The sequence below is a fragment of the Mustela erminea genome, chromosome 5 (genome assembly GCF_009829155.1).
Source record: "Mustela erminea isolate mMusErm1 chromosome 5, mMusErm1.Pri, whole genome shotgun sequence".
NCBI classification, from domain to species: Eukaryota; Metazoa; Chordata; class Mammalia; order Carnivora; family Mustelidae; genus Mustela; species Mustela erminea.
In genome coordinates this window covers 20,807,721-20,820,314 of record NC_045618.1, presented here as the reverse complement: position 1 = coordinate 20,820,314, position 12,594 = coordinate 20,807,721, and the positions used below count along the sequence as shown (strand labels likewise).

Genomic DNA, 12,594 nt, shown 5'->3' with positions numbered 1-12,594 from the left:
AAAGGTGAAACAGGCTTTTAAAATGTAAGTAGTAGCAACAGTAATATATTGAATTATTTCCAAATATATTTCCAAATAATTTCCAAAATGTTGAAAATGAATTTTCATGCTGATATAGTAGGAAAACGCCACTGATTATGTGTTATCTACATAAAATGCGGTAACCCAAAGTACAGTTGGATCAGAAGGAAAAAATAAAATATGTTAAAGGCTAGTTTACAGTTTTCATTCTCTAATTATAATAAATCTTTCAATTTAGTGCATAACAGGAATGGAGAAACAAAGTTAATAAATGCTTACAAAGGTGGCTCAGGTTATAACAAACATGGAAATGAAGACCAAAACAAAAAACACCAAAACAAAAATTTTAAAAAGACCACAAACTAAACCCTGTTTATTTAGGAATATACCTAGTTTTAAAGAATTTCAACAAGGTTACTTACAAAACAACAACAACAAACAAAAACCACCAACAAAAAAGCTTGATTTCTTTCTGGTAACACAGAAGTCCTTAAGGGTAGGAGCACTTTCATTTTTCATCCCAAAAAATAAAGCAGAGCCTCCATTGTCAGATTCCTCCGATCATCAAAGCTCTTGACTTAGCAATCACCTTTCAACAAGCAAGAGTGGCTCAAAAGTCCACTCTGCCCTAGGGGGCACCTCTTCAAGTATCAACCACCTCCAGCAATTCAAACATCCAAAATAACTTCAAATTGTAACAGGTTTTCCACTTTCATTTCCACATGGAAGTCCGTGTACCATGAATTTCAGTAGAGTTACTGTGGGTGACCAGTAGGGAGCATGAAGTGAAGTTTTTAGCCAAGAAGGACCCCAGCTGGACGGCCTTGTTCCAGCTGCCCAAGTGCACTTGCTAGAAAGCCCTGCCCCCATGTGGCCGGCTGTGCCGCTATGAAGCCATGCCACTGGCCTTGGGGCAGGAGTGGGAAGATTCTGCTCTAAAATAATCCTGTGAAATGCCCACCTCTGGCTGTTGAAAGAATCAGAATAAAGCCTCCTAAGCAGAAACTCTACCCTTTCCAGGCTCAGTGCCTTGGACAGTGAGAACATACAACAATTAGCTATAACGACATTGGCTGTATCTGCCTGGGCCTTACTGAGGTTCTCATGTGTGGCTTCTGCCAACAGGGACATTCAACGACATTGTGAGACAATGCTGAGGCCCAGTTTAAATGACATCTTTTATGGTCACAACATATTTTGCTGGTAATGCTTCACTGCATATGGTCTTTTAGTTAATATTAAAGTTGTATGTAAAGGTCATATACGACTTTCTTTGGTCCTGGGGCAAATGGGGCATCTCAGTGCTTTGGGCTTTGGGTATTCCTTCTGTGTCTAGTACCCCCTCTGTGGTCTGGGACCCTTCCTTCCCAGCTCCGGCTGCCTGGGGTCCATCCTGGAATGCTCCCATCCTCTCGGGCTCCCACCCCATGTACTTTCCAAAGCAGGGTGCTTCCCAAGCCTGTACTATCTCTCAGTCTCAGAGCCAGGCTCTCAGTGCCTCCGAAGTGGAAAACTAGCTCGAATAATCTGAAAACTGCTGTTGTTCAAGCTCATTTTACTGACTCTCAGAGTGGGACTTCCGAACATGTGGAATGTGAGGGACATCCAGAACAAACAGGCCACGAGGAGATCTGGGGAAGACTGGGTCTCGTGGCAGCACCCAAAGCAGGCTCTGAAGGAGGAGGCTTCCTGCAAGCTATGAAGTCATCACAGAATGGAAATCAGTATTTCATGCCTCCATTGGCTACAGGAATGAAAACAGGAAAGCACTGAGGAAATGGAAGGATTTCCCTTCCTCCTGGATTTATTTTCTCAGGCCCCCCTGAACCAGAGAGAAGAGGCACTCGCTGTGTGTGGCCCTCACTCCGCCTCTCCGCCAGGTGTAGTCAGTCCGCCCTGAATGGTAGCTACTACAACTCATGTGGCTTGTCCAAAATAGAAGACGTTAGAGAGACGACAAACAACATGTTCTGAGATTTCTGCTTCTGTTCTAATGCTCAGAAGTCACATAATGACCAGATGAGTTAACATGTTCTCATCCAGGAACACAACGATGTCTGTTTCAAACAGAAACGTGGACAGTTTTCTCCACGATGGAAATAATGTGTTCGCCCATAGACACACGCAAACATTACATTATCTATTATGTTCCGCAGAGGTTATTTATTTTGCTCCATAACAAATGGGGAAATCTAATGACTCCGTCCACTGAGTGAAAAACAAATACAAGATCTTCTCTGAGAACCTGAAGCAGACCCATTTTAGCTAAAGAAGAATCGTTTCCATACATTTACTCATTCAGCACACATGAATATATTCTTTTTATTTCTGTATTTCAACCTTCTTCGGCCTGCCAGGCCACCCTGCTAGCGTTTGCTAATGTCACCAACCACCTCCAAATGTCCCCTCCTCACCTTGTGCCTGCTCACCACCATGGGCACAGCACCCGGAGGGTGAGTTCTACCGTTGTGTGCCCCATTCAGATTTGGAAGACTCGGGGTTGTAACTGTCAGAAACGTGAAGTAACAGTCAGAGTCCATGACATCAGCTCTGTAGATTTCAGAGTGCTGATGGCTCTCTTTGTTCTGTGTCTGTATGAAAAAATTATACTATTCCTCTTCTCAAGATAAAAAGCAAAGGAAAAGATAAGCTCTAGTTCTCGCTCCTCGTTCTGCCCATGGGCAGGTCCAAGTTGCTTTGTCCTCCCCCGGCTATTTGAGGCCACAAGTATCTGTGGATCACTCACTCCCTTCTGGAAAATGGCCTCCTCAGCTTCTCTAACATCTATCCGTGAACTTCTCCGGCTTACTGTTCTACTTGTCGACCGCCCTTGAACTAGTGTTCTCTGGTTCTCTGGTATTAGCCCTTTTAGTTCACAAAGCCATCAGAGGGGCAGAATCTTTTTGTTCCCCCGGATAAAATGCTGTGTGTCTCTCCCATCTTCCAGTAGAACAGATCAAACAGAGCTGCTGCTGCTGGAGAGGAGGATGGGGGCCCAAGACACACCCAGCCCAGCTTCAGGCATCTCTGCAGAGCTCTGGGGTTCAGAACAAACAGTAATGTCTTTCCACACCCCTGGTAGTTCTCAGCCCTGTCTCCACTCCTGATTCTGATGACCTCCTCCCCACTCTCCCCACAAAGTCAGATGCGTCCTTCCCAGATTCAGTTCAAGGGCGACCTGCTTGTGATTCTTTGCTGTCAGAGGTCTGGATGAGCACTCCATATTCCCTGGAGGCACCCTGGACTGCCTCCACTATTGTTCGTAGTTTGTTTCTGCTCTCTGTACTAGATCAGACCACTGGAACAGCGGAGAGGATAATGATGGTGGTGGTGGTGGTGGTGTGTGTGTTTGAGAGATATGAAGGACAGGGGTCCCAGATGAACCTCAATTGAAGCCTGGGTATATTCTGACTGTGGGGCTGGCGCCTTGATCTGCACAAAGAGAAGCAAGGCTATGGCTAGAGACAGGAAGAGGACAGTGGCTGGCTGCTCTCCAGCCCAACCAACAAGGATGGAACATAAGCCCGTCCTAAAAAGAGAGACAAAATTAAAGAACTGCTTTCAAAACAGATTATGAAAGAAGCATTAGGTAAAATACCAAAGACCTCATATTCTTTTTTTTTTAAATAATACCTCCCTATTGTTTTCATTAAGATCTGAATTTCTAAAAGGCCTATCTATATTTTCTATTCAGTTTTTTTTTTTTAAAGATTTTATTTATTTAGTCAGAGAGAGAGAGCGAGAGTGAGCACAGGCAGACAGAGTGGCAGGCAGAGTCAGAGGGAGAAGCAGGCTCCCCGCAGAGCAAGAAGCCCGATGTGGGACTCGATCCCAGGACGCCGGGATCATGACCTGAGCCGAAGGCAGCTGCTTAACCAACTGAGCCACCCAGGCGTCCCTCTATTCAGTTTTGATGAACAAAAATCCTGCCTACAATCAGAGCCAATAAACTTCTCAAGCAGCAGTGGCCAGTGAAAAGAAAATAAAGAAGGGAGATGTTGGCATAGGTGTAAGATAGAGACAAAATTCTGACCTGCAGAACCAATCCAAAACACCTGTTAGATAAAGGTGGAGGCTGACAACACTTATAGGAATAGATACCTTATAGACATTATGCTTATAATCTTTTAAAAAAACAAGAGTCCTTGCAAGGCTGTCTGTAAGAGCCCCTTAGAAATATCAGGATATTCTGTTTAATGAAGACAGTAGCCATGAAGGGCACACCATCTACTACTGGTTGGTTGTCAATGAGCAAACTGGATTCAGATTGGCCTCTGGAAGTCCTAAATGTATAGAAGTAGCCAGATTCCTTGGTTCTGCACAAAAGCCTCAAAACTCTGATTCCCCTCACTTCGGAAAATTAATGAGTTGGATAATTCTGGTAGATTCCTGTACCCTGGAACAATGTATATCCTCAGGGAGCATTGGGAGTAAGCCACAGCACGCTCCTATGTCCAGTTCCCTGACACCCAAGCCAGCGAGGAAGCCAGATGCTCCGTGAACTGGGACTAGTGAGGGCAGGTCCTCCATTCCTGCCAAGAACGCATGACCTGAATCTAGTCATGAGAAACACTGAATGGCTCCAGTTGAGGATTCTTTAGAACTGTCAAGGACAAAACATGACACCTAAAACCAATGCATGTTCCTGGATGGAATCCTGCACCAGAAAGGAAAGAGAGGCACCACTGGGACGGTAGTGAAGTTGGGATGGGAACTATAGATTGGACTGAATCATGGTGTCAGTGTTGATTTCCTGATCTGGCTACATGGTGGATAAGTGGAGAATGACCTTGCCTTGGGAGACTTACCTCTTCAAAATTTAGGGGTTGTGGGACATCATCCCTACAGTATTCTCTCAAAAGGTTCAACAAAAAACTGATGATAATGGGTACGTACACCTCTACCTCCACCATCTCCACCTTCATCACCACCTCTACCTCCATCACCAAATACCACCACCTCCATCTCCACTTCCACCTCCAATATCTCTAAGGGCATCACGATATCTACATTTTCTATTTCAAAAATGTCCTCCTTATTTCTTGGTATTCAGGCATCTTTCCCATAAGAAAAGTCAACAGAGTGAGTCTATCACTTTACCTGACTCTGTATCAAATAAGTTACATCATTTTATATCTCCTCTTTCTTCTTAATACCCACTATTTTAATTAAATGTTAATTAAATGTTAATTTAATGGTCTCTAAGCTTTTCTCTACTGAGCTGCCATGCCACAGTCAGCCCATGAAACAATCGGTCAACCAATAATAAACCAACAAATACTGAATGAGCATAAAATCTGACATGCTACCGTTCAGAGGAATATATAAGACATGTTCCCTATCTCTGAGGAACTGAAGCCCGTGATACAATCAGGAACAAAGCATGCAGTAAGTGTTGAGGGCACAATGAGGAGATCTGCTGGCAATCTGGGGGCCAACACCTACAAATGACACAGAGATTTGTAAAAGTGAACAGAAAGATGCCCACATCACTAAAGCTCAGGATGGAAAGAACAGCTGTGCACCCAGAGCAAAGGGCCCCCAATGCTCACCACTATTTCTTCTAGGTTCTCATTCCCATGGTGAGGGGGACAGTAGTGATTGAGAGGGAGTGAGAAAGGGGAGAAGTGTTTGGCCTCTTCCCAACAAAATAAGAGGCAGTTTAACTTGGTGTTCAGTATCCCTTCACACGTTCACCTTCCACCATTTTCTCACCTTGGGGTGCCCAGCTCCTTATTCACCAGCCAGGCACCCCATCATTCCAAGAAGAGAGCAAAGCTGTTAAGTCTTCAAAGTCAAATAGATATGTAGTTTTAAAACAGGGCTCTAGAATCTCTCGGGGGTCCCACAGATCTCACGGGGAATGTCTTGAAGGGTAGAGGAAGAAGGAGAAAACTTCTATCACTGATATCTCCATAGGTTACCAGTATTTTCTATGAGCGTACATGGAGACTCCTCTTTATCAGGAGAAAAAAGTAGCTTTTCAAATGAGAAAAATCTCTGATCATTAAAAAAAAATAAAACATAGAATTACATTATACTCAGACAGTAGTGAAACGTGACTTATCAGCCCAGAAATGTACACAAATGTAATACTCCAAATAATATCTTATTATCACAGATTTTTCCTCTAATGGCAAAAAAAAAATCCACTGAAGATTTTGAAATGTATCATTTTTGCCTAATGGTTCTTGGTGACGAGTGAAACTGTCTCGCATCCAAAGCTAAGGGAACACAGCCATAAACTATTAATTGGTTCATTGTTTCTCTTTATTGGGCATAAAACTTTTTATAGTATTTTTCTGTTGGCAGAAAGAAAAATTAGCAATCTAGATTTACACCCACGAAGGAGGAAATAAATTGCGTAAGTCTATATTCAGGATAGCCTCCCCCACTGAATGAATCCTACTCAACTGGCTCCATTTTCCTGTTTTAGGAAGGATGTATAATCAAGAGAAGCTGTAAAATTTCAAGCAATCTGTTGAATTTTTAAATTATCACTAAAAATGTTTTGACTATACACTTAGAATCTGAGAGGGAGGAAGAGACAAGAGTCGATGCCACCTGATCACTCCCAACAGGCAACGACACAGAGTGATATGCAACAGCTTAGCATATAAACACCATTAACTGAGTCAGTCCAAAGACAAATGGTCACTTTTCTTCTCCATATCCATTATCAACATATCCCTCCATTACCTTGAGGGAAACAAAGGGACTTGTCACTTGGTTTCATAGCATTGTACCCATGAAAACATGTTGAAGAAAGGCTTAGGTTTTCCAGGCAAAACATGTGTTCACTACAGACTTGTCCAGTCCAGGCCTTGCCTAAGAAAATTGTGCCACGGATCTCTGGGATCTCTGGTCTCATGGGTTCGTGAGACTGGATGGATTCCAGTCTCCTCCAGTGAACTAGGAAGTCAGTCATTTAGGCTGTAGGGCTTACAAAATGAACTAGAATGCCATCCCATTTAATCCCCACAGAGAGCGCTGAAACAATCACCTCTCCCCAGGAGTGAAATGGCATCAATCTGATGCCCGGGACCAAAGCCAACCATCTCAGCTGGAACCTGAGGTTTCTCAGCCAGAAATTGGGACCTTGAATGCATAGCAAGTAGACCTCTTGCTCTGTTTGCTGTGTTTTTTCAAAAGCAATAAAAATTGTATTTCTTATTAGGCAAAGTTAAAAGTAAAATGTGAAAATAAAAATATAAATGTTACTCTGCTGGTCATGCAAATTTGATATATGCACATGACTGGAGATAATGAACTAAATTTAAATCTTCCTGCTTTAAGGTTTGCCAGTTACTCTGGCAGTCAAAGGAAGCCATACATCTGATAAAAATTTTTACAGATTTTAAAAATAGTGTATGACAGAATTTTCAGTTTTTTTGAACGAGAGATACCTATGGTGGCTAAACTATTTCCTAAAAGGGATAAGAAGTATCTATTCCTATATAACTGATCATCATTTACCAAGTAAGTGCCCTGTAGACACTGTGGCTAAGGCTTTAAAATGTGGTTTTCCACGATTACATTACAGTCAACTGTGTGACAGAATCAGATCTGAATCCCTTTTTCCTCCTGTGAGAGTCTTTTCTAATCTACTTTTTGAGAGTAGCATTTCCTTCTTTTATTTATTTATTTATTTTTAAAGATTTTATTTATTTATTTGACATAGAGAGAGAGAGCGCATGCGCAAGCAGGGGGAACAGCAGGCAGAAGCAGAAGGAGAAGCAGACTCCCTACTGAGCGTGGAGCCCAACTTGGGGCTCGATCCCAGGACCCTCAGATCATGACCTGAGCGGAAGGCAGACACTTAACTGAGCCACCTAGGCACCCCAGCACTTCCTTCTTTTAAAAAGACAATTCAAGGGGTGCCTGGGTGGCTTAGTGGGTTAAAGCCTCTGCCTTCGGCTCAGGTCATGATCTCGGGGTCCTGGGATCGAGCCCAACGAAGACAGGCTCTCTGCTCAGCAGGGAGCCTGCTTCCTCCTCTCTCTCTCTCTCTGCCTGCTTGTGGTCTCTGTCAAATAAATAAAATCTTAAAAAAAAAAAACAATTTAAGAAGTGGAGGGGAAAACATCCTTTCATCCCCTTGCTAAAGACATTATATGTCCCTATGTATTTTGAGTATTACAATATTAATTGCCATAGTTTACGGTAGATGGTGGGAGTAGCCAGGCTGTTAGGGTCTTTTTTTTTTTTTTTAAAAGATTTTATTTATTTATTTGACAGAGAGAGAGAGAGAGCACACGCACACAGGCAGGGGGAGAGGCAGAGGGAGGGGAGAAGCAGGCTCCCTGCAGAGCAAGGAAAGCCTGATGCGGGGCTCTGATTCCAGGACTCCTGGATCATGACCTAAGCCAAAGGCAGTGGCTTAACCCACTGAGTCACCCAGGTGCCCCTGTTAGGTTCTTTTTAAAAATTTCTCTATTGTTTGGAAAAGCAGTTTATTGCTTTCCCAAAAATGGAACGTGCTCATTGTAAAACTTTCTAAGAATCTAAAAGTCTTCAAAGATTGCTGTCCTACTACCCATGACTACAAAAACCTAAGAAGGAAAAGGAACTCCAATTGCAACAAAAGTCTAACAATTGCAGTACTGCTGACCCTTTGAACAACATAGGTTTGAACTGATTGGTCTACTTATATGCAGATTTTTTAAAATACGGTACTATAAATGTGTTTTCTCTCCCTTACGATTTTCTTAACATTTTTTTCTCCAGTTTAGCTTATTTTAAGAATAAAGTATAAAATACATGTAACATATAGAACATGTGTGTAATGGATTGTTGGTAAGGCTTCTAGTCATCAGTAAGCTATTAGTAGTTAAGTTTGGGGGGGATTCAGGTTATATGTGGATTTTCAATTGCATGGAGGTTGGACGCCTCTAACCCCTGCTATCTTCAAGGGTGAACTGCAATTACATTTCAATAATATACTCTCATTACTGAAAGACAATGGACCTTCCATCAACCTCAATTTTATCTCTCCCGCTTAACCTCAGTGTCAAATGCCTTCGCTCCAGGGATGCTAAGACATTTCACTTTTGAAATGAGGTCAACTAGGAAAGATGATCAAAAAGAAAGAAACTAGTTCTGCAGATGTTAACTGCACCTGGGTAGTGTTATTTTTTTCCTCACTTGAACCACACACTCACTTGAGCCAGATCAACTCTCGCACGGCACAAAGAAGAGAATGAATTATCAACAGTTTTAAGACATATTTGTCATGATAAAAAGACAGCTCTATTTGCCAACTTTTCCTCATAGGTGAAATAATCTATTTCTATTTCTGGGAAACTGAAAGCAATAGTACATGAAGTAGAGCTTTTTTTTCTGTCATATTCTACAGATATTTTAACCTCTTCCCCAACCACAGAAACTGTGATTAAGCTAGCAAACATACTCTGTGACATTCCAAACTTATTTGTTATTGGACTACCTTCCATAATGACAATGTTTAGTACCATAAAAAGGACCTGATAAAATTCCAATTTCCATTTTTATATTCCAAAAAGTAATTCAAATCTGCTTCCCAATTCAGTGTTTCACTACTGCAAAGCAATCCTCCTTATTTTACACCATGCTTATGTTTCTTTTAGTCATTTTAATTGCTAGTTTTACTTAGCAAAAATTTACTATCTTTTCTCAGTTATTGCTTAAATGTCTTCTTATAGGTCACATTTCACCTTCTGCTGTCTTATGTCATAAAATGGCCAAGCACACTTTTAGGCAAAACTGAGTATAATTATTTTAATAAGAATAAATTTAAAAATAGAGTATCCACATTTACTGAACTTCTGTTTTCATCAATTATAGATAAAAGGTGCAGAAGTCATATCCTCAAAGAAGAAAGGCTCTGTTACCACTGTTCAAAACAGGTATAGTCAATGGTACTTTTATAATTCAGAAGTTTTCAGAGCTCGAAGGGAAGAAGTAGACACATCTGGTCTCTTCAACACCCTAAATATCCATTAATTTGCCATTGACCCCTATAATACATAAATTTGAATAAAATCTTACTGCAAAGAAAATTCTACTATATCCTTTATAGTACTGTAGCATCTCTTATGAACTAGGCAATATAATTAATAGCAAAGGATAGTGCGGACTGAAAAGTGCCAGTGTTCCTGCTCCTCTAAAAACATGCATGAATGTATCACAAACCCACGTGAAAACCCGTCACTTGGTCCAGAAAAAAATAAAAAGGACATGGCCACTAATGTTAATCACTTAGAATGGAAAGAAAGCGCCAACATTAACTGAATCAGGATCTGTCCTAAGAATAGCTAAGTAACACTATTTTCTGGTCCTGCCAGGAAGGTGGGTATTTGGGGTTAATCAAACACTGAGATCCCTACTTACATTAACATTCAAATTTGTAATTTCTAAGAAGTTTACATTAATACTTCGCTGAACTTATTTTAAATTTTGTTGCAGACCAGGAAGCATTTTTTTATCTTGGTCTTTGAATGAGAATCATTAATTCTTAATGTTTCATATGGATATCAGTTAACAAAGCATTCTGGTTGGTAACCCGTTGGATAAGCCAATTTTTACTGCAAAAAGATGCCCATGACAAAATAAGACTATTGTGCTTTTATAAAAATCAAAATAATGACATCAAAATTTTCATATTCTTTGAGAATAAAAACTACTACACAGTGCACTTACAGTGAGTTCACAGAAATCGATGCTATCAAGGCTTTTGCTTCTGTGCAGTCTCCCTTTTATTCGTCTTAAAGAAGGTTTTCCTTGGCTGACGCTAGAAGTAGCACCATTCGGATTTTCAGAGGATGGCGTTACCCTGCAAGAAGCGGAAAACACTTAAAAGACGGATTTGCAGGTAGATATACGTTTCTCAAGCATGAGGTAAGTATTTACTTGAGAACAGCTCTAGAAACATCGTGCTCCTTTTTCAGCCAAGAAGCAAAGAGCCACAGTGGATCTACCTCTGAGGAGATACGCTTTCTAAGTATTTCTTAGTAACTTGATGGTTTAGAAATTTCTCTTGACAGGGTTCAAACATTTCTACATTAAGATTCACTAGAAGTCAACTCTGACCATCAAAGAAGCAATTAAAGCCAGACTGAAGTTTCCTAGGTAACTGGGAGGCATCTGCTCCCCTCTGGGTAGTTCTTTCTCAAGCGCTCAGCCCAGGGCCCGGCACACTCAGTGCAAGTCAGCTATCATTGTGTACAAGCATAAATACCATTCAGCATACTTTTTAAAGCATGAACATAACTTTTAAAGCTTTAAACATGACCATCAACACTTAATTCAGCATGGTTACAGAACCAAGAAAACACAAATAAGAAGTGGTAAATAATCAAAGCTATCTACATATCTGCACACTGGGACACATGCTCATATACATCAACACACACTCAAGACCGTTATGTGTTCAATCATTTCTGTGCCACTGCTGCTGGCAGACTTAGAAGGTGCCCCCAGGAACCTGGGAGGAAACTGCTTAGTGGATTATCGTCTTAGAGATGACAGAGACTTAAGTAGTAAGACTGATTTGTTAAGGGTGGCTTATGAAAATCAGTTTCCTTATTTTATGATCAATTTCCCGCTTGTGTATGTTCCATGTTGGTATACTTTTCAAATATCCTGACCTTAATATTTTATATTAAAAATGTTGTGATCTGAAAGGCATAGGTCTCTCATGGGGCACCTGGGTGGCTCAATCAGTTAGGCATCTGACTCTTCATTTCGGCTCAGGTCATGATCTCAACGTCATGAGATTGAGCCCTGCAAAGGGTTCAGGGCTGAGCATGGAGCCTGCTGAAGACTCTCTCTTTCTCCCCCTCTCCCTTAGCGTCCCCCCCCCACCCCCGCGTGTGTGCTCTCTCTTAAAAAAAAAAAAGTCTCTCATTGCTTGAAAAGGACATACTGGATAGACTGATAGCAAAGTAAATTTGATTTATATAATAAGAAGATGGGAATGAATATCATGAAATAGACTAGGTATGGCTGCAGTTTAGAATAAAAATACTAAGCCCCTATAGTCAGAAGATTTAAAGAGTATGAAAAGAAGCAAAAATGAAAAGTAAAGCCTCCCTGTCCTCCCTCATCACAAATCCCCATCCCTTTCCCCAAAGATAATCACCACTAATGGTTCTTTGTATAACCTCCCAAACAAATGCTCATGCTTATCTATGCATGTGTTAATCTCCTTTTGAAACTTTTTAGCAAACTCACCAAACTCTTCACATTGCCCTACATCTCATTTTTTCACAGAATAATATATCTTGAAGCTTGTCCCATAATAACCCAGGTCCATTTCATTCTATTTTTTTAATGATTTTTTTAGTAATCTCTATATCCAATGTGCGGCTTGAACTCATGGGTTTCATTTTTTTTAATGGCTAAACAGTATTCCATTGTACAGGCATACCACAATTTATTCAACCACTCCCCTACCAATGGGCATTTAGTTTTCAAATATTTGCTATCAAACTGTAAAGCGATGAACATGCGTGACATCTCTGGGTACAAACACAGCATTTACTTAAGAAAAAGCACTAGAAGGAAAATGCAGAGTCAGAGGTTTCTGGGTGTTGC

General features: G+C 41.0%; 1 protein-coding gene across 5 annotated transcripts in view; it reads right to left on the bottom strand.

Annotated features, from left to right (window-relative positions):
- The window catches only part of TJP1 (tight junction protein 1), a 241,608-nt gene that overhangs the window by 219,302 nt on the left and 9,712 nt on the right, over positions 1 to 12,594 (bottom strand). For all 5 annotated transcript variants that reach the window (XM_032342229.1, XM_032342230.1, XM_032342231.1 and 2 more), the window contains exon 2: positions 10,699 to 10,831. In XM_032342229.1, coding sequence (XP_032198120.1) covers positions 10,699 to 10,831 — 133 coding nt within the window. The remainder of the gene's footprint in view (positions 1 to 10,698; positions 10,832 to 12,594) is intronic.